This window comes from Acartia tonsa, chromosome 1 (assembly GCF_053477335.1).
Source record: "Acartia tonsa isolate MP-2025a chromosome 1, ASM5347733v1, whole genome shotgun sequence".
Lineage (NCBI taxonomy): Eukaryota > Metazoa > Arthropoda > Copepoda > Calanoida > Acartiidae > Acartia > Acartia tonsa.
Genome location: NC_137260.1, coordinates 41,878,660 through 41,902,218, shown reverse-complemented (window position 1 = coordinate 41,902,218; position 23,559 = coordinate 41,878,660). Strand labels below are relative to the sequence as shown.

General features: G+C 32.2%; 1 protein-coding gene across 8 annotated transcripts; it reads right to left on the bottom strand.

Annotated features, from left to right (window-relative positions):
• Positions 1–1,845: 1,845 nt before the first annotated feature.
• On the bottom strand, positions 1,846–22,015 carry Pli (E3 ubiquitin-protein ligase pellino). Of its 8 annotated transcripts, none has more exons than XR_013880029.1 (14): positions 21,857–22,015; positions 20,406–20,510; positions 17,084–17,194; positions 16,625–16,728; positions 15,718–15,772; positions 14,756–14,862; positions 13,688–13,817; positions 13,392–13,488; positions 12,922–13,108; positions 8,693–8,773; positions 8,303–8,372; positions 6,813–7,074; positions 5,885–6,288; positions 1,846–2,645 (listed from the first exon to the last, which is right to left on the bottom strand). XR_013880029.1 is itself a non-coding variant. In XM_080162102.1 (13 exons), the coding sequence occupies exons 2-13, from the start codon at positions 20,472–20,474 to the stop codon at positions 6,242–6,244; spliced, it is 1,320 nt and encodes a 439-aa protein (XP_080018228.1). In that variant the 5' UTR covers positions 20,475–20,510; positions 21,857–22,015; the 3' UTR covers positions 3,690–6,241. The 8 variants fall into 8 exon arrangements, 1 of the variants encoding a protein (XP_080018228.1); XR_013880019.1 differs by lacking the exon at positions 1,846–2,645 and adding an exon at positions 3,690–5,530 and having other exon boundaries at positions 5,685–6,288; XR_013880021.1 differs by lacking the exon at positions 1,846–2,645 and adding an exon at positions 3,690–5,609 and having other exon boundaries at positions 5,787–6,288.
• Between the last annotated feature and the right edge of the window lie 1,544 nt (positions 22,016–23,559).

Genomic DNA, 23,559 nt, shown 5'->3' with positions numbered 1-23,559 from the left:
TAAATAAAAAGTGAAAAAGTTGATACACCTTCTTTAAAATATTTTTATTGTAATCATTCTTACAAGCCAAGCTTTTCTATATGTAGGGTAGAACCGTCCGTTATATAAAATGTTTAAGTCTAATCGTTAATTAAGGATTGTTCTATTGATTCAAAACTTTGCCTGATGATACCTGTAACAATTTGTAACAGGCATAGTTTAGAGAGCATTATCTATCATAATTACCAGAAAATCAGTGAAAAATTAAATAATAAATTTCTCTTTTTTTTGACTAGCGGTTGCGACCCTAGCATCAAAGGGAGGACAGGGTAGGTAAATAGCCTAAAACCACCAAAAAATATTTATAAAGTTTTCATAAAAAGTACAGCCAATCAGGAATAGGTATAACCAACAAGCAAAATTAATATAAAATGATGTTTGGGGGGCAAGTGGAGAGGTCGTCAATTTTACGATGTGTTGCCCCCCAACGACAGCTGAAAAAGATGTATAGGTTTTGTGATTTTTTCCCGAATTAATTTCGTTATTGGTAGAAGCTGACAGCCAATTCAGACCAATATTTCCAGTGTTCTTAAGCTTCAGATATTAGTTATTTCTCGCATCGTATTATAAACGGCTTTCCGCGGATATAGAAAGTACAAATATGGGATTGATGCTAGACATAGTTTTTTCGTATGGATGAGAACCGGTTCCTATCCACCGGATTCGAATGAATACGAGAAAAACTTTTACTTCAAGGGACTGTGATATCAAAGGGGATAAGAAGGTAAACAAAATAGCCTAAATCCATCCCAATACCAAAATTGAATTTTTGGGTACTTTCTTAGATAGTATAAACTCCTGAGACAAACATTTTGTAGGTGTGTCCCCTAATTCTCATTAAAATTATATACGTATAAAATTTTAATGGATTTTCTCTAGATGATTAATTGATCCATATACATTATACATAGTTCTTCAATCTTATTTTACTTTTCCGTGAATTTAAATAAAATTTTTTTTCGATGGATTTATTATTACTTAGGTCTAACACTAGATTATTATGTATGTAGTCTAATAGTGAAACTCGTAGCCGGCTAAAATAACGATACTTCCCATCCACCTCCTTTACACCATCCTCTGTCCTAATGGATGAAGGAAATGACCAATAAATGATGTCCATGTTAGCAACCTAAATTGACAATTTTTCCCCTGCCATATCATCCACGTATATTCTATACCTATCCATTGAATTTTTAATTAAATATCGTCTGCAAAGCTGCTTGGCTAAGGATTGTTCAAAAATTGGCGGTTTCGGTTGAAACCGAATTGTTAAGTTACTACCGGTTTCCATGGATGAAGGTGACATTGCATGGACATGAAACTGGTCCCCAAAGTTCCATAACTTAAAACTTTGGGACTTATATAATATATATAATCATGACTGGATTATACAAACCACCAGAGTCAAAACTACCAGTGTCAAAACCTTAATATTTTGGTAATCATGATAAGAATTGGGGTGAACATGAATTTAATGTCTATTGTTTTTGTAGTCTAAATGGATGTAGATTCGTATAAAATACGTGGATATTATGACAGGGGAAAAATTGTCAATTTAGCTTGCTAATTTGGACCTCGTTTATTGGTTCATCCATTAGTAGGGGATGAGGTAAAGGTGGTGGATTTGGGGTATCGTTATATTAGCTAACTGCAAGTTTCTGAGTACATAATAATCTGGTGTACGATTCAAGTGGTAATTTTGTGTAACATCATTGGAGATGTAGTATGAACATCATTCATCGGCCTTCGTCTTTATCTCTTTAAATCCCTGGCTACAACAGCTAAGCTATAAATAAAACACACTAATTTCAAACTAATATTACTTTATTCTACGTTTTTTTTAAAACTAAAACAAACATTGTTAAATTCAATATTATTAAGACAAGATATACACAGGATAAGGTTTAAAATAATTATAATAGGTAACTTCAACCAAAATTTAGTTTTAATAGTTAAAAATTATTTTATTTATAACCTTATAAAGGAGAATTTTTGTGTAACAAAAAATAATATAAGGATATAAATAAATAATATGTATATCACGCTATGCTCATAGAAGATAAATAAAGTTGGAAAATGGCGCGATTTTTTTTATTGCATTTCATGCTGGTAAAAGAAAAGACGGAACTTTTTCATTAATCCCCCTTTTTTTAGAAATATAGTGAAAATGAAAATTGATATAAAGAGTTTTTAAGGGGTAGATAAAAATAAAATGGATTTATTTTCGTGCCACTCTCAACTTTACTATATTTAAAAGCACAGCGTGATGTTTAATCGAAGAAATAATGTAAATTTATTTATTAGTAAACCCCATAAATATTACAGTAACTGAAATGAATAACAAAATTGACTTTAAGTTAAAAAAAAAGTTATTTTGAATTCATAGTTAAAAGGAAAACTTCTTCTATTTTGAGTCTAATCCAGATTAGTAAAAAAAACTATTAAAATATTTAAACCATTCTTATACAATATACATACATTTGATTATGTAGAATAAAAACAAGTTATGACAATGAAAATTTTGAATGTATAATTTGAAATACTGTATACATAGGATAAAATTGCACTAGGTAGTTTTTTTAAGTAGAGAATTTATATGAAATGCTCTTGAGTAGATAAAATTTACATAGGTATGATATTATATTTTTTGACCCTTCAATTTTATAAGTTATTCGAATAAGAGAGTTAAAAGGTATTTAAAAGAAATTAAATCAATATTTTCCACGATTTTAAAAAATTATTGTCGTCAGAAACGTATATAAACCGTCTTGAAATTTAAAATGTTTCTTCTTTAAGTTAAAATATTCAATCAAGGATAATTAAGTTCATAAGTAGCGCAGTCATAACAAGCTAATAATCGTTAAAAAAGCCCAATTGTCAATTTAAGAATATATTTTTGAGTATGTATTCGAAACCGATTAATAACCGCTGGATTAGAACCGGTTCTCGCCATACTGAAAAATCATGTATAGCATCGTATTACAGGCAATGTTACACGAATTTAAATTTAAAAAACATAAAATTAACCCTACCAGTTTTATAGCCCGGGCCTTCGGATCCACGGGGCTAACAAAACTGGTTTTAATCCTATAATTTTTAATTGTATTATCAGCAGAAAGCTGTCTATAAAATGCGATAAATAACTTTAAACTAAATAATAGGACTTCTTATTAATTTAACATCTAAAATTCAGCGAATCGGAATTTAATATTATCGTTATCGAAAAAGAAAGTAAGTTACAGTCAGACAGACGAACAGTTGCCAGTTATAGAGTAGCTGTGCTACAAAAATAATAAAACAATACAATAAATTAAAATAAAGAATACGAAAAAACAATATTTACTAAATGTAAAATGGTAAAAATAATAATAATTTCAATTTGATTGGACGATTCGATTCTAAACTGGTAACAAAGATTATACATCTGAGTAATACACATTTTTATGTAATAATTATAAGTAAGTTATCCCATTTTAATACATCATTAGAAATTTTATTTTTTTGACAATACCTAAAGAATATAATGCTAGTTCGACCTAAACTTCAATTTATACTTATTCTTACTTAATTTAATATTGCTTTGATATGAATAATTATTTTTAATTCAATTTCGAATCTTTGGTGTTTAGCCATGTAATATCTTAAATAGCTTTTTCTTTTCTTTTCGATTCAGTTTTAATCTGCTAAAAATGCCTATCAACAAAATATGAAGAAAAAATATTTCAGTGTGGAATTTCAATGGCACTGGTGTAAACTTGTGCAGTTATTCTAAATCTTTTCCTTGTTTGTAGCCCGATAAACATTAAAGTTTACCATAGAAAGTTATTCAATTTCATACAATCCTTATATAAAGGTAACAGGATCAGTTTTTGTCTGTATCGAAGGAAATCTGAAACCACTAAAGCGATATGGTTCTCCTTTTAATATTAGATAAACTGCACTGCACAAGCATACACTAAACCACTTAAATTCCAGACTGACTCGAGAAGATTATAATAATGGATGTAGAATTTACGTAGAAATATTGTCGTTAATTTAGGTTGCTGACATGGACATCACTTATTTGTCAGCATGTTTATCAAGTCGGAGGGAAGGGGATTGGATAAAGGAGTGGAATTGATAGGATCGTTATTTTAGCCAGCTGCGAGCATCACTTTTGCAGAGTACGTGAAAATCTGATGTAAAATCCAAGTATTAATAAATCCATTATTACAAATCAAGAGTAAACCAGGAATATAAAAAATGCCCCTAACTAAATGTTGCTACTTAGGAGATCAATACATAAAAAGTTTCAATAATTTTAAAACAAATAAAAAACTAGGTAAATAACGTATTTGCAATAATGTACATTGTGAATATGATAAAATTACATATCTATCTAAGTTTATAATTCTTGTGATTATTTTTTTTAATTTTGTCTTCCTTTCAATTGAAACCATACCTTTGTAAAAAAAAACTTTAAATATTTTAGACTTAAGTTTCAATTGATTTGAACAATGTCAATATTCTTTTTGGTTAAAAAAAGAATTGAAAAAAGTTACATAATACATAAAATTAATGATTCCCCTTGATTTTAAACATAATTACAAAATGGACTATTTTTCAATATTTTATCACTAAATGTATAATAATATTAAATGAAGAATTGATAGTTTAGAATTTAAAAAAATGATGATGTATTTATAATGAAATGTATATTTTTAACATTTAGATTAAGGAAAATATTAATCGCATTTACAAAGGATTTCAACGTTAGGTTTTTTTAAGGAAGTGAATTTTGCAAAGATCTCGTATAAAATTATGTATTTTTAGCTTTCTGTCTTGATTTTAAGTGTCCTAAATAGGAAGGGGGGGGGGGGTAGAGGGGCAATGGACAATAAATTGGATTACGCCCCAAATCATAATACAGAAAATAACCCCTTCTGTAAATTACAATTAGTGGTTGAAACGTTTGGAGTCTGGACTCACAACCTAATGAATTAACCATTCAAAATCCATTGAAAGTTCCAAAAGTTTAGAGTCAAATAAGAAATCGATAGGTATTATAAAACTTTGGGAACTAGTGTAGTAAACAACCCAATGTCTCCTCCCTCCCTGATCCCAAATACACCAAGTATGAGATCTATACAAAATTCACGTCAACTTTCATTAAATCTAACAAGTTTATTGAAATCATTCGGTTTTTTTTTACCATAATATTTTCTTTATCCAAGATGTGATATAGGCAAGCAAAATTAGTTACTACCACTCAAAATTGTTGAGTCCTGACAAAAACAAGTTCACTATCTATCTATTCATATTTTATTCAGAGTTCTAAATGCATGTCTTGTCATGCATAGATGCGGATTTTATCAACATTTACAAATAGTTTTTATTTATTTCAGCTTTTATAACATGAAAATTTATTATTCAAATGGGATTTATTTATGTTCATTTATTTAGGTATTTTAAAGACTAATTTCTATGTGTTGAGGGTTTGGTATTAATCTGACTATAAAATACAAGAATATTTCCAGTGTGGCTTCGAAACCGATTGATATCCGCTGGATTAGAACCAGCTCTCAGCCATACTGAAAAAGCATGTATAACATCGTATTACAGACAATTTTCCACTGATAAATAAATAAAAATTATAAAATTAATACCTGTTTTGTATGCCTGGGCCTTCGGTCCCTCGGGTCTAACAAAACTGGTCTAAATCTTTTATTTTTTTCATTTTAGTATCCGCGGAAAGCTGTCTATAATACGAAGCAATAAATAACTATTCTTGTATTTGTTTTGCTGGTGATAACTGGTGGATGGCAGCGCATTATTGTTATTTCATGCAAATTTCCGTAATTTTTACGTTTCAAGGCATCAATTTTAGCTCAGATAAAATATTTGTAAGGGAAACTAGACTTTGAAAAGTAATACTTAATCTAACGTCTTATTAAAAGATATAGACGGACAGAAAAAGTAATATTTTAATAAAAAAAGGTATTTGATTTTTATTTTTAAGATGGTAGCTAGGATTTAAGGTTTGATTTTAGTATCTTTGTATCTCTAGGATGTTAAATATCTGATTATTTTTTCATTGCTAAAAATTTTAAAACTCCAGGAAGGATAAAATGTTGTGGAGCTCAGGGCTAAGGCAGCCTCCAGCTAGTCTGGGACTCCAGGCAGCCTCCAGTTAGTCTGGAACTCCAGGCAGCCAGCATTCTAGCTAGTCACATTTATCCTGGAAAATCAGCTTCACGTAACCAGGTGTACCTGAAAATATTTCCCTGGTGAAAAAAAAACACGAAAATAAGGCTGTGATATAAATATTGTAATAAGGAAGCAAGTGTATACTTCAAATGTCCATTAACTCATAAAACGGTAAGACGAAAACAAGAATGATTGGTCTTTAATTCCTGACAACAGTCAAAAGTTCTTATACTACTTAGTCTGTCCTTTCTAAATAGTTGTAATAGGATAACTCGTACAATATTTGAGATATATAAGTATGTAGGTAGTTTTTTGTGTGAAATTTTCTCGATTATCAAATTTTAAATTCCCCTGGTCCATACGAGAATGGAATGTTCTTGATAAGACAAATATTTACTCATGGGTGTCTTTTTGACCTAACATAAAAAATTTGGATTATGAATATGGAACGAAAACGAAGTAGCGGGTTTCATCGTATTTTCACAGTAGCTTTTCTCCTATTTCTAGCCCTGTGGAGCAATCATTAACATTTATATAACATTAAATAACCTAGTTCAAAATTTTTAATTATAATGTTTTTATCTAACCTTGCAGTGGAGTGGCACAGAAGGGACAGGCAGACTGGAACCCCGAGGTCCCACAGGGTATCGGTATGCCACACCAGTAACTCACGGTCTTTGCGTTGGCCATGTGGCCGCAGGGCACGAAGCAGTACTCTGGCGGCCCGTTGTCCACGTAGAATGCAGGTTCTATGCCCATGAGTAGCTTGCTGGATGAGCTGGTACACATACAGATGGGACAGGTTTTGCTGTTGGACCGGTCGTTCACCTTGCCCCAGTCATGTCGACCCTGAGGTAAAGAAATTGTTGTTCACATTATTATAATTGTTTTCAAGAACTATAAAAAGTATTTAGGTTCTATCAGGGATCTAAAGGGTTAAGACAATAGCCAATAAATTGTGTACATTCCCAATGATAATACACAAAATAACCCCTTCTGTAGATTACAATTTGTGGTTGACACCCAACTTAGTGATCTAACTAAACAAAATTAATAAAAAGTCCCTACAGTTTTTGAGCCAACAAATAAGAAATCAACAAAACTCTGGGTCTATATATCAGAATATTATCAGAAAATTAGCCCTTCTGTAGATGACAAGGGGGGGGGGGGGAAGTTCTGACACATTTGCGTAAACGGTGAGTATAGGCTTTATCTTTGGACTGAGAGGATAGGTTATTAGGGATAAAATCATTCTTATATGATGAATTTCCCCCAGATTTAAGATTTTTTGGATAGGCCTCCGCGTTCCGGAGCTCCAGGCCTCCAGGTGGTCTCTGTACAGGTAAAAATGAAAAAAAAAAAATTTTTTTAAAGTTAAAAATCAACTTATAAAACAAAATATGCATATTTTTTCTTCAAATATGTGAATAATATTAAAAAAGATGCATATTTTGTTTTATAAGTTGACCTGTAACTTAAAAAAAAAATTTTTTTTTTTTTCATTTTGACCTGTACAGAGACCACGTGGAGGCCGGGAGCTCCGGAACCTGGAGGCCTATCCAAAAAATCTTAAATCTGGGGGAAATTCATCATATAAGAATGATTTTATCCCTAATAGCCTATCCTCTCAGTCCAAAGATAAAGCCTATACTCACCGTTTACGCAAATGTGTCAGAACTTCCCCCCCCCCCCTTAGTGCTTGAAACTTTTAGACACTCAAAATTTATTAATAGTCCCCATAGTTGATAGTTGATCCAACGAATAAGAAACGTTATTAAAATACTGTGTGAACTAATGTAATATACAGCCCAATTTCCCCCACTCCCTGGGTTTATGTATCAAAATACAATAAGTGGTATTTGATCTAAGGTTAGATTGAAGATTTCACCCAATTAAGTCTCTATGTATGGGAACCTATTAATACTTGGATCTTACACCAGATTTCATGTTCTCTAAAAAAGTAAAACTTGCAGCTGGCTAAAATAACAATTCCCCCCTTACTACCCCAGTCATCATATCCACGTATATTCTACATTCATTGAGCCAAACATATGGATGAAAATTAGGACATTTTTACCTGTACATGGCCGCAGTTCAGGTAGACATACGGTTGGTTCTCAGAGGTTGATGAAATCTGACTGTTTTTCCTGAAAATAAACATTTAAATTATCCAAAGAGGTCATATTTAAATCATTTAGACGCTTAAATTATCAAGGTTCGTAGGTTTCCGCGGATATAGAATGTACATTTATATTCGTAGAAAGCTGGATATAATACGATGCTAGACATAGTTTCTTCGTATGGATGAGAACCGGTTCTTATCCACTGGATTCGAATAAATACGAGAAATTATCTAAAAGTTTCATTTTTATACATTTATATAACAGAATTTCGCGCATAAATGGGGTGGCGTGGGGTTTAACAAAATTATATTCTTTAAAAAGTTTTCATGAATAATGTTTCTTACCTAGGAACAACAAGAGTATTGAGGCCAACAGGACATTGGGGTCTTCCAGCATTCAGATTATCAACCAGCAACTCTAGTTCTCTATAATATAAAATCGATATAGAACTCTATAATACAACAGGACATTACTCCAGGCATTCAGATTATCAACCAGTAACTCTAGTTCGCTATAATATCAACTCTATAATACAACAGAACATTACTTCTAGCATTCAGATTATCAACCAGTAACTCTAGTTCTCAATAATATAAACTCTATATAGTACTCTATAATACAACAGGACATTACTCCAGGCATTCAGATTATCACAGGGCTCTATTTTAGGACCAATTCTATTTTTAATCTACATAAATGATCTTAAAAACTGTACTGATTTATTTACCCTATTATTTGCTGATGACAGTAATTTTTTAATTTCTGGTAAAAACTTTACAGAGATTAAACTGAAATTAAACAATGAACTTAAAAAGATATCCGATTGGTTTAGGAGTAATCAAATTAGCTTAAATCCTGATAAAACTAAAATCATGATATTTAATAAAAATGAAAATACTATTGATTGGAATGCTCTTAATATTAAGCTAAACTTTAACAATAAAAATGAGTTTGATCCTGAGAAAATAAAAATCTTAAATTATGTCAATTCAAGTAGCAATATTCCTGCAATTAAATTCCTAGATCCTTCTTTAAATTTTAAATATCATGTAGAACATTTTCGTAAAAAGATTTCTAGTTCCTTATTTCTTATAAATAGAGCTAAACATATACTGAATTTAGATAGCAAAAAAATACTTTTTCACTCACTTATAAATAGTCATTTACTTTACTGTTTACCTGCCTGGAGTTGTGGTCTTAAATCTACTATGGAACCATTAATTAAATTGCAAAAAAAGGCAATAAGAATTGTTTTTAGTAAGAAACACATCTCACACACAATGCCTTTATTTAAAAAAATGAATGTCCTTCCTTTACATGAATCAGCTAATTATTTGAAATTATTATTTATGTATGATTTTATAAACAGTAAGCTACCAAGTTCCTTTCAAGGTACATGGCTTCGCCGTAATCAATTACATACCAGAAATCTTAGAAACTCTAATATGTTTGATGTTAAAAAACCGAAGTTTAAACCTATTGAAAGATTTCCTAAGTATCATTTTCAAGAATTATGGAATAACCATTGTAATAATGATTTATTAACCCACAATCAATCAAGAAAAAAATTTATAAAAAATCTAAAAGAATCTTTGTTATCAAGCTTAACTTTAGTGTGTAACAACCCATTATGTCAAGAATGTAGATAAAATTATATTTCTTTTCAATATTGTTTGAAATCTGATAAATCTATTTGTTGAAATGTTTTTTTTTATATTTCTATTATTGCAATAATGGTGTGAGACTTGTATGCCCTAATCAATCCTTCCTATAATCATTCTTTCCTCTCCAATATGATTTTATTTATTGCTTATTATCTTTTTTCTATTTTTTTGTCTTATCTATATGGCCTGTATGAAAACAATGTGTGAATACACATTACTGCATACTTCCTAGTTTTTAGGAAACTGCCATTTGGGAAGAAATTTTTTTTATAAATTAACCATATCAATAACATTTGACTGTATATATAAATGTATATAATATTCATTTAATTCATTTATTATTTTGTTGTTTTTTTTTTCTATGTATGTACACCAGGGTTGTCATTTTGGGCGGGCGCTTTTGGGCGGGCGGTTTTGGGCCGCCCAATATAAGGTCCTTTTAGGCAGTTTTGGGCTCCCCCCTTTTAGGGAGAGAGAAAAAGGGGAGGGGGTTAAAAAAGAGGGGGGGCGGGCCTTTTTTTTGGGTGATATCCTTATACTAAAGTAACAGGATGTGTGTCTGTTTGTTTGTGTGTCTGTGTGTTTGAACCGAAGGATCTCGCTAACCGCTGAACCGATCGGGTTCTCCTTAACAAGGTAGCTGCTAGGAAGGTTTATAACTATTTTGGGGGAGGGTACCACCACCCTCCTAAAAGAAATCGCCCCTAGAAAAAAATTACACTCCCCCAAAAACTTTTTTTAAAAATTTTTAAACTAAAAATAAAAATGAGGGGAGGAAATCCCCCCCCCAAAAAAAAAATTATTTTCCCCCTCAATTTTTTTTTACTTTTTCTTTTCAAATCTAATACCTATAATAATTGGATTATCAAATTTGACTCTCCCCTCCTCAATTGCCCCTAGAGGCCTCTAGGGCCATAGCCTCTAGTTAACTATATAAATAAGTAAGCTTTTTTGTATCTAGAGAAGGATTTCGCTAACTGCTGAACCGATATGGTTCTCCTTTCCAGTGGAGCTTTTATAGGTCCTGATATGGTTTTAGGCTATTTTATTTCTAATAATAAGTCTAGGTATGGTTTTAGGCTATTGTATATCCTTTTTATATGCTTTTTACGACATTTGCCCAAAAAGGGTGCCCAAAACCACTTTTGGGCGCCCAAAATCCGCCCAAAACCCTTTTGGGCAATTGGGCCGCCCAATATCAAAAAAAGTGCCCAATTCGACAACCCTGATGTACACCCAAGAATAATAAATCTAATCTAATCTAATCAACCAGTAACTCTAGTTCTCTATAATATAAACTCTATATAGTACTCTATAATACAACAGGACAACAGCATTCAGATTATCAACCAGTAACTCTAGTTCTCTATAATATCAACTCTATATAAATAGTATAAGGTAGAAATTAATGATTTTTCTAAATAAGAAATGTTTGAAAAAAATAAATTCGATCCCTATCACTTTAGAGGACAGCTGCTGACCCCCAGTCTTATGGATGAACCTAAATACATGTTAAAGATAAAAATTACCCTGAAAATTATACAAAAATGTTTTTTGGTGTGTTGAAAAAATCTATTTTAAAATCTTGATTTTGAGGATGATGACCTTTAAGATGCCCCTATTGGTGGTGATGGTGAGCCAAATGTTATCAAAGTGCATGTCCATGATGACAATTTATATATTAAACTATGATCCAATTTTTGTAGTTATAGCATCCTCCAGCCCAGCATTATTAAAAAAGAAAAGAATTGCAATTTTATTTACTTCAATTCATAAGGTGAATACTGTAGTTTTTAGAAGATGGTTATATTTCTTGTCGGAAGAGGAAAAATTTTAGAAAAAAATAACATGGTCTCAAATGATTCCAAATTGCCTAATTCGGCGAGAAATGCAATGGTACCGCCACCATTTTTTATTCAAATATTTTTTACTGATCTACCTCAAAAGGTTTTGTCTCAATATCTTTAAAAGCTAAGGAGAGGCACTGAATTTAAGATATACCTTGATAAACGAGAATTTGAAAAAGTCCCCCCGCAGGGTTGGTTATAAGGGGAAAAATTTTTGAAAAAAATAACATGGTCTCAAATGATTCCAAATTGCCTAATTCGGCGAGAAATGCAATAAAAAAATTTTTTTTGGCGGCGGCGGAAAATGTCGGCGAACGGCGGGAGCGGCGGACCCGCCGCCGTTTTTTTTGAAAGATACCAATAGTTGGGGTAATTAGTGACCCAGCCCAAAAGATTTCACCCAATTATCTCTAAAACTAAGGGAGTAGCACCCAAAATAAAATTGCTGGTATGTCGTGGCACGAGTCACCACATTTCCCCCCCCCCCTTTAATTTTGATATCTGTAACTGAAAAAATTTTGAAAATCGGACCATAAACACTGAAGATATGGAGAAAAATGTGAAAAGTATAAAAATAGCCTAAAACCTGCTAAAAATCGGTCCGAACGCCAATGATGTTTTATAGTCAATTGTGCTCCTTAATGATGGGAATGTTGTCAAAAAATTTCAGCATTCTATCTTTTATAGGAGCTGAGTAAATCCCATTTCCCCCATAGCGTTACGGACTGACTGACGGACGGACAAAGTGAATTATAGAGTAGCTTCGCTACTAAAAAAGTTTATCTCAAATTATTGAGAACTGTCTAATTTGGCGAAAAAAGGCATAAATTGTTTTCGCGAGAAACGGCGGTTTTCGGCGGGAGCGGCAATTCCAGTTCCGTTATTCACAGTTCCATATTGTTCTCCACAAAAGCAACTGCTATGCCGAATTTTAATGCTGTAACATGCGCGTTTTACTTTTGGTTTTAAAAAGTGGCACATCCATCCCCCCCCCCCTTTTACTTAATGGAACAGGTAAAAAATATTTGCTTTATTCAAAAGGTGTGAAAAATGTGAGTGTACCTGTTAGTTGGACTTCTAGCCAGACCAGCACTTGACCGCCAGAGGAGAGTAGCCCCGCAAATATCTATCAGGGTCCCGTCAATAAGCTCACTAGTTTCATTCGGTATAGGCCTTCCCTTCGTGGGGGCGGACCTGCTCTCTCTGAGCCCGTATATCCCCCCGCCAACTGATACCTCCCTCCATACACCTGTAATATTTAAAAATAAGTTCAAAGTAAAAATTAAATATTTAAATTATTACTTAAGTAGAAGATGTATGTGTGGCTAATAAGAAATCTCTAGTGGCTTAACCAGTGGCGTGCACAGTGATTCACCAGGCAAGGGGGTGGTCAAACCATTAGGGGATAAAAAAAAGGGAAAGGCATTTTAATGGGGGTGTTGTTGACACCTTAACCTATCACTCAAAAATTTTCAAAAAATATTTATTAGCCTTGTGTAATGAGTAGCTTATAAGCTACTAAGAAGACTTGCCTGGCTCCTTGGTAACTGTTTCTGGATGGTCGGCTCCACAGAAAGATGTCTGGGGGTGCATCAGTAACACTCCATTAGTTGTCAGACCATCCACAGCCTGGGTATAATATAATAATCATCTCATGAGGGAGAGAATATTAAACTGTAAATTACAATGGTACCCAAAGTTTAAAAAACATATACTCTGTATTTCATCATTGAGGATGTACATCAATTTACATAAACCCTAAGATCCCTAAACAATAGTTATATGGGTTAAGCGACAACACTCAACCTTCTGATACTAAATTGTTTACCTGATGTTCAGTCTCCCACTTGGTCGCTTTCTCCCCGAGGAAAATATTTCTGCTGGAATCGAAGCCGGCAGCAAAAACTCTAGGCCGAGAGTCGGCACAGTCTCGGTAACACAATAGACGACAGGCAAATCTAAAAATAAGAAGAAATTTAGTAGAAATATGCAGGGAGAGAGGGGATATTTGGCTGTTAATTACACTAGTCCCAAAAGCTTTATAATAACGTTTTCTTATTCATTAGCTCAAAAACTTTGGAGATTTTTATTATAATTTTGATTTGTTGTATCATTTGTAATCTACAGAAGGGGTAATTTTTGTTGTATTTGTTTCGTCCTGAGTGTTCAACCAATTAAAAAAAATGGCAGGGGTGTATATTCTGCACAAGATTCATTTTTCCCCTGCTGCAATTTTTTTAATTTTTTTCCCTCCTGGTTATTTTCAAGCAAGAAAGGGGAAAAATATCGAGAAAAAAATAAGAACTCTTAATTCTATTTATATTATCCCCCCCTATCTCGTAATTTTTTCATTTTTTTTATCTAGCAACACTTTTTTTACCCCCCCCCCCCCTTTGGCAGGGTCAATTTTGCAGAATATACACCCCTGAAACCTGGTAAATTCAAAATAAGCTAAAAAGTACGTTTACAAATGAACTTAATATATAGATAATTACATCAAACACACGGATAATCTAGGATAATTGAATAATACCTACACCAGTTTATATTATAAAGTTAAAATTACATTTACAAGATTTGTTAAAAATACTTGATTAGTCATTTAAGTACATTTAGCATTACCGGTTTATCATTTTTGTGACATCCCTTGAAAAAATACTGCTGTAACAAAATGGCGAAATTTAAAGTTATACAGTAGATGCATTTTATTTATGCGAATCTCCACAAGAAATTTTAGATACTAATCTTAAAAAACAACGGTTCCTCGTGTAACTAAGCCTTAAAAAAGAATGAAAGATGAACGGGTCCATAAGAGTTTGAGAGTAGCTACGATTTTTTTATTAAAGAGGGGTGGGTATACCGCTTTTTTAACCCACAACTCCTCCCCCATATTTACCTAGAAATGGTGGATTGAGCGGCCCCTTTCCCCGGGGTTTGAATCTTATTTCCAGCAACTGTATCCATCACAACAAAATCTATCGGGGACTCGGAACTACGACCAATCTAAAAACAAAGATTAATTGTAGGTTAATTTTATGTGAAGGATTTATCCTATTTTGTAGGGGACTTGGAGGTCTGTTCCATAAATCCCCCCCCCCCCCCATCCCCCAAAAAATTGGTAGACAATTCTATTTTATTCTACCTATATTTAAAATCTCTTCCATTTTATCCTATCAATTTTTAATGGCAAAAAATACTACCTACTGAATAAATTGATTATTTGCAAATTTTAGGTTATTTATTTACCCTTATTTATGAAAAGGATTAATTATGACAGTTGCTCCGCCCACTTTTCTGACATCTCAATCATTCAATAGGGGGTTAATTAAGTTTTTTAGACTAAAAAATCATTATGTTCTAATTTTATTTTCTTTAAAACTTTTTTGTTATTATGAAACATGAACAATTTTCCTGCTATATTCATAAAGATTTATTTGGTTTTTTAATCTAAAACAAATTTGCCTAATAAGTAAGTTTTTCAAAATATCATTAAACTAAGACTCAAAAAATAGGTGTAAAAAATGCTTTTGACTTAAGCCCTAAATTTTTAATTTCATTTTTGTATAAAGTTTCTGCTAGTAACAAAAATAAAAGGACTTCTACCTTAATTTTGCTAAAAAAGTCGTTTCATGATAAAGGTTACTTTTTCCTCAGTCACTTTTTCAAAACTTTAGCTCTAAAATATTTTTATATCTACTTATGTGGAAATCTATAGAGAACAAGGACATATACATTTTTTAATAATTCATTGATAAATAAGGGCTGCAGATGCTAAAAAATACTTTTTCGAGGGTCATACTGTATATCCAAAGAACCAAAAAATAAGTTACATAAAATATCTTTCAACTTATTACTAACCTGAAACATATCTGTGGTTTGATCTTCTTGATATTCTACAATGACAGCTTGACTTCTAAATACAAGTATTCTATGTTAAAATTAATATTTTATGAAACATGTCTTTAGTTTGATCTTCTTGATATTCTACAATGACAGCTTGACTTCTAAAGTTCTAAATATATTATTCTATGTTAATATTAGTATTCTATTTAACATGTCTGTTGTTTGATCTTCATGATATTCTACAATGACAGCTTGCTTTTAAATATATTATTCGATGTTAATATTAGTATGCTATGAAGCATGTCTGTTGTTAAATCTTTTTGATATTCTACAATGACAGCTTGACTTCTAAATATATTATTCTATGTTAATATTAGTATTCTATTAAACATGTCTGTTGGTTGATCTTCTTGATATTCTACAATGACAGCTTGACTTCTAAATATATTATTCTATGTTAATATTAGTATTCTATGTAACATGTCATTGTCATTGTCTATTGTTTGATAGACCCTCTTGATATTCTACAATGACAGCTTGACTTTTAAATATATTATTCTATGTTAATATTAGTATTCTATGTAACATGTCATTGTCTATTGTTTGATAGACCCTCTTGGTATTCTACAATGAGAGCTTGACTTCTAGATATTTTATTCTATGTTCAGGCCTCCGTCTTAATATGGCTGGTTGTTAAATCCTATAACTTTAGAACTATAATAGTTATTTACCGCATCGCGTAATATAGCTTTCCGCATATATTAAAAGGAAAATCATAAGATTAAAACTGTGGTATTAATCTATCGAGGAAAATTATCTGTATTAAGATGCTATACAGGATTTTTCAGTATAGCTGAGAACCGGTAATAATCCAGCGGATATCAATCGGTTTCGAAGCCATACTGGAACATAATATAATTACCTATTAAGTGTGTATGATATTGAGTGTTGTTTGGTATCTAGAACGGCTTCACTGGTTTGAGGTGTCTTCACTACATAATGTTTAGACTTACTCACTCCATTAGCCTAAATAGATTACAAAAATATATTAGACGCGAAACTTACCTACTAAAAACCATGGGATAACCTGTTGAGTACATTATGCCTTGACCCGCTGTCTCAAGGGAGCTTCTCTTTATTACCTCACCCTCGCCGAGTACTTAATAGTCACGTACATAATATCTGTACAACCCTTATGCCAAGCTCCTCTACTGAGAGCGTCAATCATTACGGTGACTTAATTTGGTTTATTTTTTCCAGATATCCATCCATAATTTTTGAGCTTCGCTACTTTTGGATGTTGTCATCCTTGTTAAAATATGTTAGTTGGGTAGGTATAAATTTTTACCTCTAGCAAGGATACTCTACAATTAGTCCTTACCTTTGATCTTCTGTATAGAACAAATTTTGACCGTCTCCTGCCCTTGTCCCCCTGTGGGAGACAACCATTATAACCTAGGATCACTAGCTCACCATATTTTACAAGATCCTGTCAAATTAACATTGCAACTCAGATGAATAATGTTTATACCTATGTAATGGGATGGGATATACCCTAGGGTACCTAGTACTCAAAGTTGTATAACCACGTTATTTTATTCGTAGGCTCATACATTTTGGGTAGGTTCTTTTCTTGAAATTTGATTAGATGGTTCGAAACTAACAGTGTCCTGACTTTTCTACCAATAATCTAATCTACATTCAACAGGAGGGGTAATTTTTTTATATCATTTAACGTCCATTGTTTTATCCCTTAAGACCCCATGACACAACCATGGGAAGATGCTGAATGATTTTAGTATTTTAGTATGATATTAGTGTCCTATCATCTAACAGAATATTAGACCCACTTTTCTATCTAATAGGGTGCGGCAAGTGTTCTACTTTAATTACGCCAACTGAATAAAAGAATCTACAATAGAGTTTGGAGGACATATAGGGGGGGGGGGGGTTAATGCAACCATCTCGTAATCAGTGAGCAAATGACACTTAGAATTCGAATTTCGATCTGAACTTTTGCATGAGTAATCCTTGGTAGGTCTATTTTCCCTAAATCGAACAAAAAGTTGGAAAAGTAACGGCTAGCGGCTCAGCCGTTCAGCCGTTTTTTGCCTATTTTTAGGGTAAATCCATCATCAATTACGTAGGAATCGACTTTTTAAAACATATTTTTGGTTTAATTCATGTTAAATGATAGCAATAACCAATTTTAAAACTTCTAGTGCCAACAGCTACCGTCTAGAACCGTTTGATAGCGTTTTGGAGTAGAAAAGAGTAGGGTAAGGGGGGGGAAGTTTCGGTAAGGGCCCAAGGGGCTATTCTCGGTAATTTCGACCTACCTTCATTAAATGACCTTTTTCTCCATGTTCCTTTCAAATAACAGAAAAAAACATAAAAGCAAATTTGTTCCTTATTAAATTGCCTACAAAAAAGTATAAAATGAATTTTTTGTGAGATGAATATTAAGGGTACTTATTGGGTCTCAAAGTCGGACGAAAATTTTTTTTTTCCAAAAATTTTTTAGTAAGTGTGTAAAGATCGACCTACACAAAAATTGGTAAGACCTAGAGCTGATCTGAAAAACTTTTTGAACTAGAAATTGACCGCTTTTTCCAAATCCGTTGAGAGCTTTAAAATCGGGTTAATATTTTTTTCAAAAATGACCAAAGTTTGCGCCGGGGGAAAAATCGGTAATTTCAAAAGAAATTAAAATTCAACTTTTAAGGTCATGTTTTCATGTTTTCTTTTGTCAAATCTATTATTCCATATGGACTTTTTAAGAATTAGGCCTAAAAATGAATAGAACAGATAAAAAACAAAAACAAAATTAATTTTATTTTTTGAATCAAAATTTTGCGAGGAAAAAATCAAAATTTCTGGTCCTTTGAAAAAAAAATATTTTTGACATAGGAGGAATAGTCCGATCTTTATGAATTTTTTTGTGGTTAATCCCAATCACCTATACTAATTATGATTTATTATGCTTGTTTGGTCGTTTGGCCTTTTTTCATCGATTTTTTTAAGGTTAAAATGTAGTCAAGATATTTTGCAAAGATGACACTTTTGCTTCAAATTCAATTTTTGAGGTCAATTTTTAATCAATTTTCATGTTTTTGGGGCTAAATCTATAGTTCAATGTGAGCTTTTTTAGGATCAGGCCTAAAAAGTAATAAAATACTTTTTTTTCTTATATTAATTTTAAGTTTTTTAGAAAAAAATTTTTGAAAAAAAAAATCGAAAATTCGCGTCTTTCAAAAAAATTCATTTTTAACATAGAAGGAATAGTCCGATCATTATGAAACTTTTTGTGGATAATCCCTATAACCTATACTAATTATGATTATTTATGTTCGACTGGCCGTTTGGCCGTTTTTCATCGATTTTTTTTAGGTTGAAAAAAATTACCGATATTTGCCCCGGTGGTGGGGAAATATCGGTAACTTTTTTGCGGTCAATTTCGGCCAACTTCTAAAAGTCCTAGGATAATGTCCTTTTAGGACCTGATAGTCCTTTCCGTAAGCTTTCTACTGGTCTTGGTTTCATTTGAAAATATTAATATTTACCCCATTTTTTTTTCAAAAAAACCGAGAAAAAAAACGAAATTTCCCCCCCCCTTACCCTATTATGTTGAGAGAGGTTTCGTGACTAATTTGAAGTATAAATATCAAAAAAATGGCAAAATAGCTGAGCCGCCAGCCGTTAGCCGTTACTTTTCCAACTTTTTGTTCGATTTAGGGAAAATAGACCTACCAAGGATTACTCATGCAAAATTATAGATGGAAATTCGAATTCTAAGTGCCATTTGCTCACTGATTACGAGATGGTTGCATTAAACCCCCCCCCCCTTATAACGTATGTGGTACTTCCTAAAAGATTAATCAATTTAAGAGGTTTTATATTTAATCTTAAGGATAACAATAAAATCTTTAATCCTTCGTGTACAATATCTTAAGTAAATATAATATTTGGTAAAGCAAATACATAGTTTTAAAGATGACTATCTTTTGTAAAATTTTTATTTGTCGAACAAGAAAGGGGGGAAGGAGATATCTATAAAGATATCCTGTAAAACAAAAATGTTTTATACATTTAGAAACATTCTATACCTATAGTTATCTATAATACAAAGTAGAACGATGTCTGTATGTCTGTATGTTTGTTTGTAACGAAGGATCTCGCTAACCGCTCAACCTATCGGGTTCTCCTTAACAGGGTAGCTTCTCATAGGTACAGGGAAGCTTTATAACTATTTTGGGGGAGGGCTCTAGGGGCGAACTAGCTAGTATTCTAAAATATAGCAACTTATTAACATTTTTCTTAGGAAGATACCTAAGTTGAAATAACACAGTACACATGACTGATTTTAGAGGTAAAAAATTGTGGTATTTTAAAGGTTAAAGACATTGACAGATAAATTAATTTTCATCCCCAATAGTTTAATAGACAGTCCAAATGTAAATGTAAATGAGAAATAAATGTATCAAATATAGATGTATAGCTACCTAGATCCAGTGTTGGGAACCTTTTTCATTTGCTAACAAATTGCTTTCTGCTTTTTTGTAGCGACTTAGCTATGTTAATATTTCCGACACTATTAACTGATATTCAAAGACCCAATAAAAACTTAAATCAGGGTCCTCGGGTTATATAATTTAACCCTTAACCCCTCCATTGTTTACTTTAATATCTGAGATGCATTCCTGATTTCTATCGCCTCCATCAGAGCTCTCCCAACTTTCTGCCCTCTCTATCTGTTCTACAGACTGAGGCATACTGCCAATTTTATTTTTCCAAATACTGGGAAAAACCTAAATATATTGATAGTTATTTATCGAATCGTATTATAGATAGCTTTCCTCGGATATTAAAATAAAAATTATAAGATTATAACCAGCTTTATTGGCTTCAAAGGGTTGAACAAGACCCAGTTAACAAAACAGGTATTGATTTATGATTTTTATTTTATCATCGAAAAGAAATTATTCTCTCATATCAAACAGCAAAGGCATTTAGAATAGTCTTATTTTTTCTTCTCCACCTTAACTGGTGATACATGTAAGGCAGAATTTTACACATTAGACCTGGGGGAAATGTTTATTTTTCACCTCAGTGTTGCCCTATCCTGAAATCACTACCTACCAAACATCCCTTTCATGAGAAATGTTTTAAAATGTATAGGTATAAGTATGAAAATTATTATTATGCCCCATTCTAAAAGTTTTTACCAAAAAGATATTAGAAAATATAATTCTTCACCTTCGATGACAAAGTGTAACTAAGTAAATAATAAGTACTTCTTTGCTTAAATAATTACAGCTCACTTTTGAGAATAGCGAACATTCTGGAATCAATTTCTGACAATGTATATAAATATAAATAACTGACCATAAAACGAGTGATGTGAAAATTGAAGATATATTATCTTCCCTTTAATTTATTTGTGTGAAATTTTGTCTTTGATAGCTAGTAAATATTGGGGGAAGAATTTCCAGAATGGCTTCGCAACCGATCAATATCTGCTGGATTATAACCGGTTCTCAGCCATATTGAAAAATAATGTAAAGCATCCAGGGTTTCGGATCCGGATCTGGATCCGGATCCGCAAATTTTTGGGTCCAAGGATCCGGATCCGGATCCGCAAAAAAATGCGGATCCGGATCCGGATCCTTGGACTCAAAAAAATGCGGAAAAAATGGAAAAATCTACCTAAATTTATATAAAATCTCAGACATTCTCTTGATGAGAGCCAATCTTTAAGGTTTAGGGTCAGACTTGAAAATTAAAAATAATTTTGACTTCGAATTAAAGAATAAATATTTTTGAAAAATTTGGTGATTTTATTTTTATTGTCAAGGATCCGGAACCGGATCCGGTAGGATCCGGATCCGCATCCGGATCCGCACTGACCCAATTTGGAGGATCCGGATCCGGATCCGCAAAAAATCAATGCGGATCCGAAACCCTGAAAGCATCGTATTACAGACAATTTCCCACGAATACTGACATAAAAGTTATAAAACTTGTTTTAATCTTATAATATTTATTTAATTATCCGCGGAAAACAGTCCATAATACATTGCGATAAATAACTTTTCCGTTATTTTGTCCGAAAGTTTCTGGCAGCGAGCAGTTGGTAATTATTTAAAAACCTCACCTAATCCTCTCGTATTTGTTATCATCCCCAGAGATAATCTTCACATTATGCTTGCTAAGATCTCATTCCTCGAACATTTAACTATTATTATTCTTTTTTAATCTAAATGGAGATTTAAAAGTTAAATCTGAAATATAAATATGTTCGTGTGATGTTTTTTTTGTTAAAATAATGGATATAGAACATATGTCACGTTAATATTGTCAGAGGAAAAATGTGCAGTGGTCTATTTAGGTTGCTATCATGGACATCATTTATTGGTCAAATCGTTCTTTCTTTTAGGTGGGGGGGGGATGGGGTAAAGAACAGGGAGTAAGGGAGGGGACAATGGGCAGGTAATTCAATTTTATAATTGTGACCCTTTAAGGTTGAAACCCAGATATTTCCAGATTAAACAAGTATTTGCAATATAGCAACCTTTAGTGGAAATTTTTGACTTTTTGAATTGTTTTTAATTCGAAATGCACCATCCTTAAACTGATGCTTTACTACAAGCCTTTGATTCTAGAGATCAAAACCCTTGTTTACAATTCATTTCCATAATTGTTATTATTTAAACTTCGGAAAATTAAGGAAACATACCATTTTACTTTTACAACTTCTTTTACCCAAATTTTTTTTATTGTATTTATTAAAAAGCTTAGACATGAAAAAGCCTTTAAATAATTATATTACAAAACTTACTAAAACAATTACCTTCCTACTTTTAACTCAAGTTATTTCATTTAACGCAATAAAAATGAGATACCTTGCGTCAAAATTTCATACTACATAATTAAATAGTTGAGAACATAAGTACATCTTAATTTTAAAGATCTTAAGTTTTAAGTAACATATCTTAGGATAACTGGTAGCTGCGCTCCTAGCATCCAGGACAGGAAAATAAAATAACACCATCTTGAGATTTTAATGATAAACAAACCTTGAACAACTCAGGACTTCGTGAATTTTCCCTAAAATTTTGAAATTAATCGGATCATTAATTACAGAAATATTAAGCTAAAGACAAAAAACTTTTGCCTTTACATTAAATCAATAAGAAACATCTAACATGTCGAAAGTAACGAAAAGAGCTAACCGTTACGGACGTACAAATGTGCGGGACCTAATTATAGGAAGGCTTTGCTCATAATAACTAATAATCTTAATATAATTTCTTTCGGAATGAATTAACATTAAACAAGAATTAGATATAAAGGATGACAACATCCATAAAAGCGAAGCTCTGAAATGGAAGGACAAACGGACATTAACACTTGTATAATGTCAGAACTGAATAATCAGAATGCGAATGTATAAGAGTCAAAGCAAACTTGTAAGTAAATTTGTTGAAAAACTGCTTTACACATGATAATGATTATGGACATATTTACATTTTTAGGACTTGATTATACAGTTGCTTCGCTTATAATATTGTACTTTGTTGTCCTAGGAATCAGTATACCAAAAATCAGACCAATCGGATAATTAGGTCACATACAAATTTGTTGTTAAAAATGTAAAAAAAAAATCAACATGTTTAAAATGGACGTACGGATATTCTGGTAATGATTATAGAGTTGCTACGCTTTCTAACTCGTACCTAACTATTACAGGAATCACCATGCAAAAGGGGGGAGGCGGATGTGCCACTTTTTGAAACCAAAACTAAAAGTCAACAAAGGAACTCATCTAAAAAAAGAGTTACAGGTCTGAGATTTTGC

Coding starts and splice junctions, on each gene's coding strand:
- Pli (XM_080162102.1), bottom strand. CDS start 20,474: ATGCCTCAGTCTGTAGAACAGATAGAGAGGGCAGAAAGTTGGGAGAGC. Junction 15,773..16,624: donor ATATCATACACACTTAATAG/GTAATTATATTA, acceptor ACTTGTATTTAG/AAGTCAAGCTGTCATTGTAG. Junction 8,774..12,921: donor GCTAGAAGTCCAACTAACAG/GTACACTCACAT, acceptor TTTATATTATAG/AGAACTAGAGTTGCTGGTTG.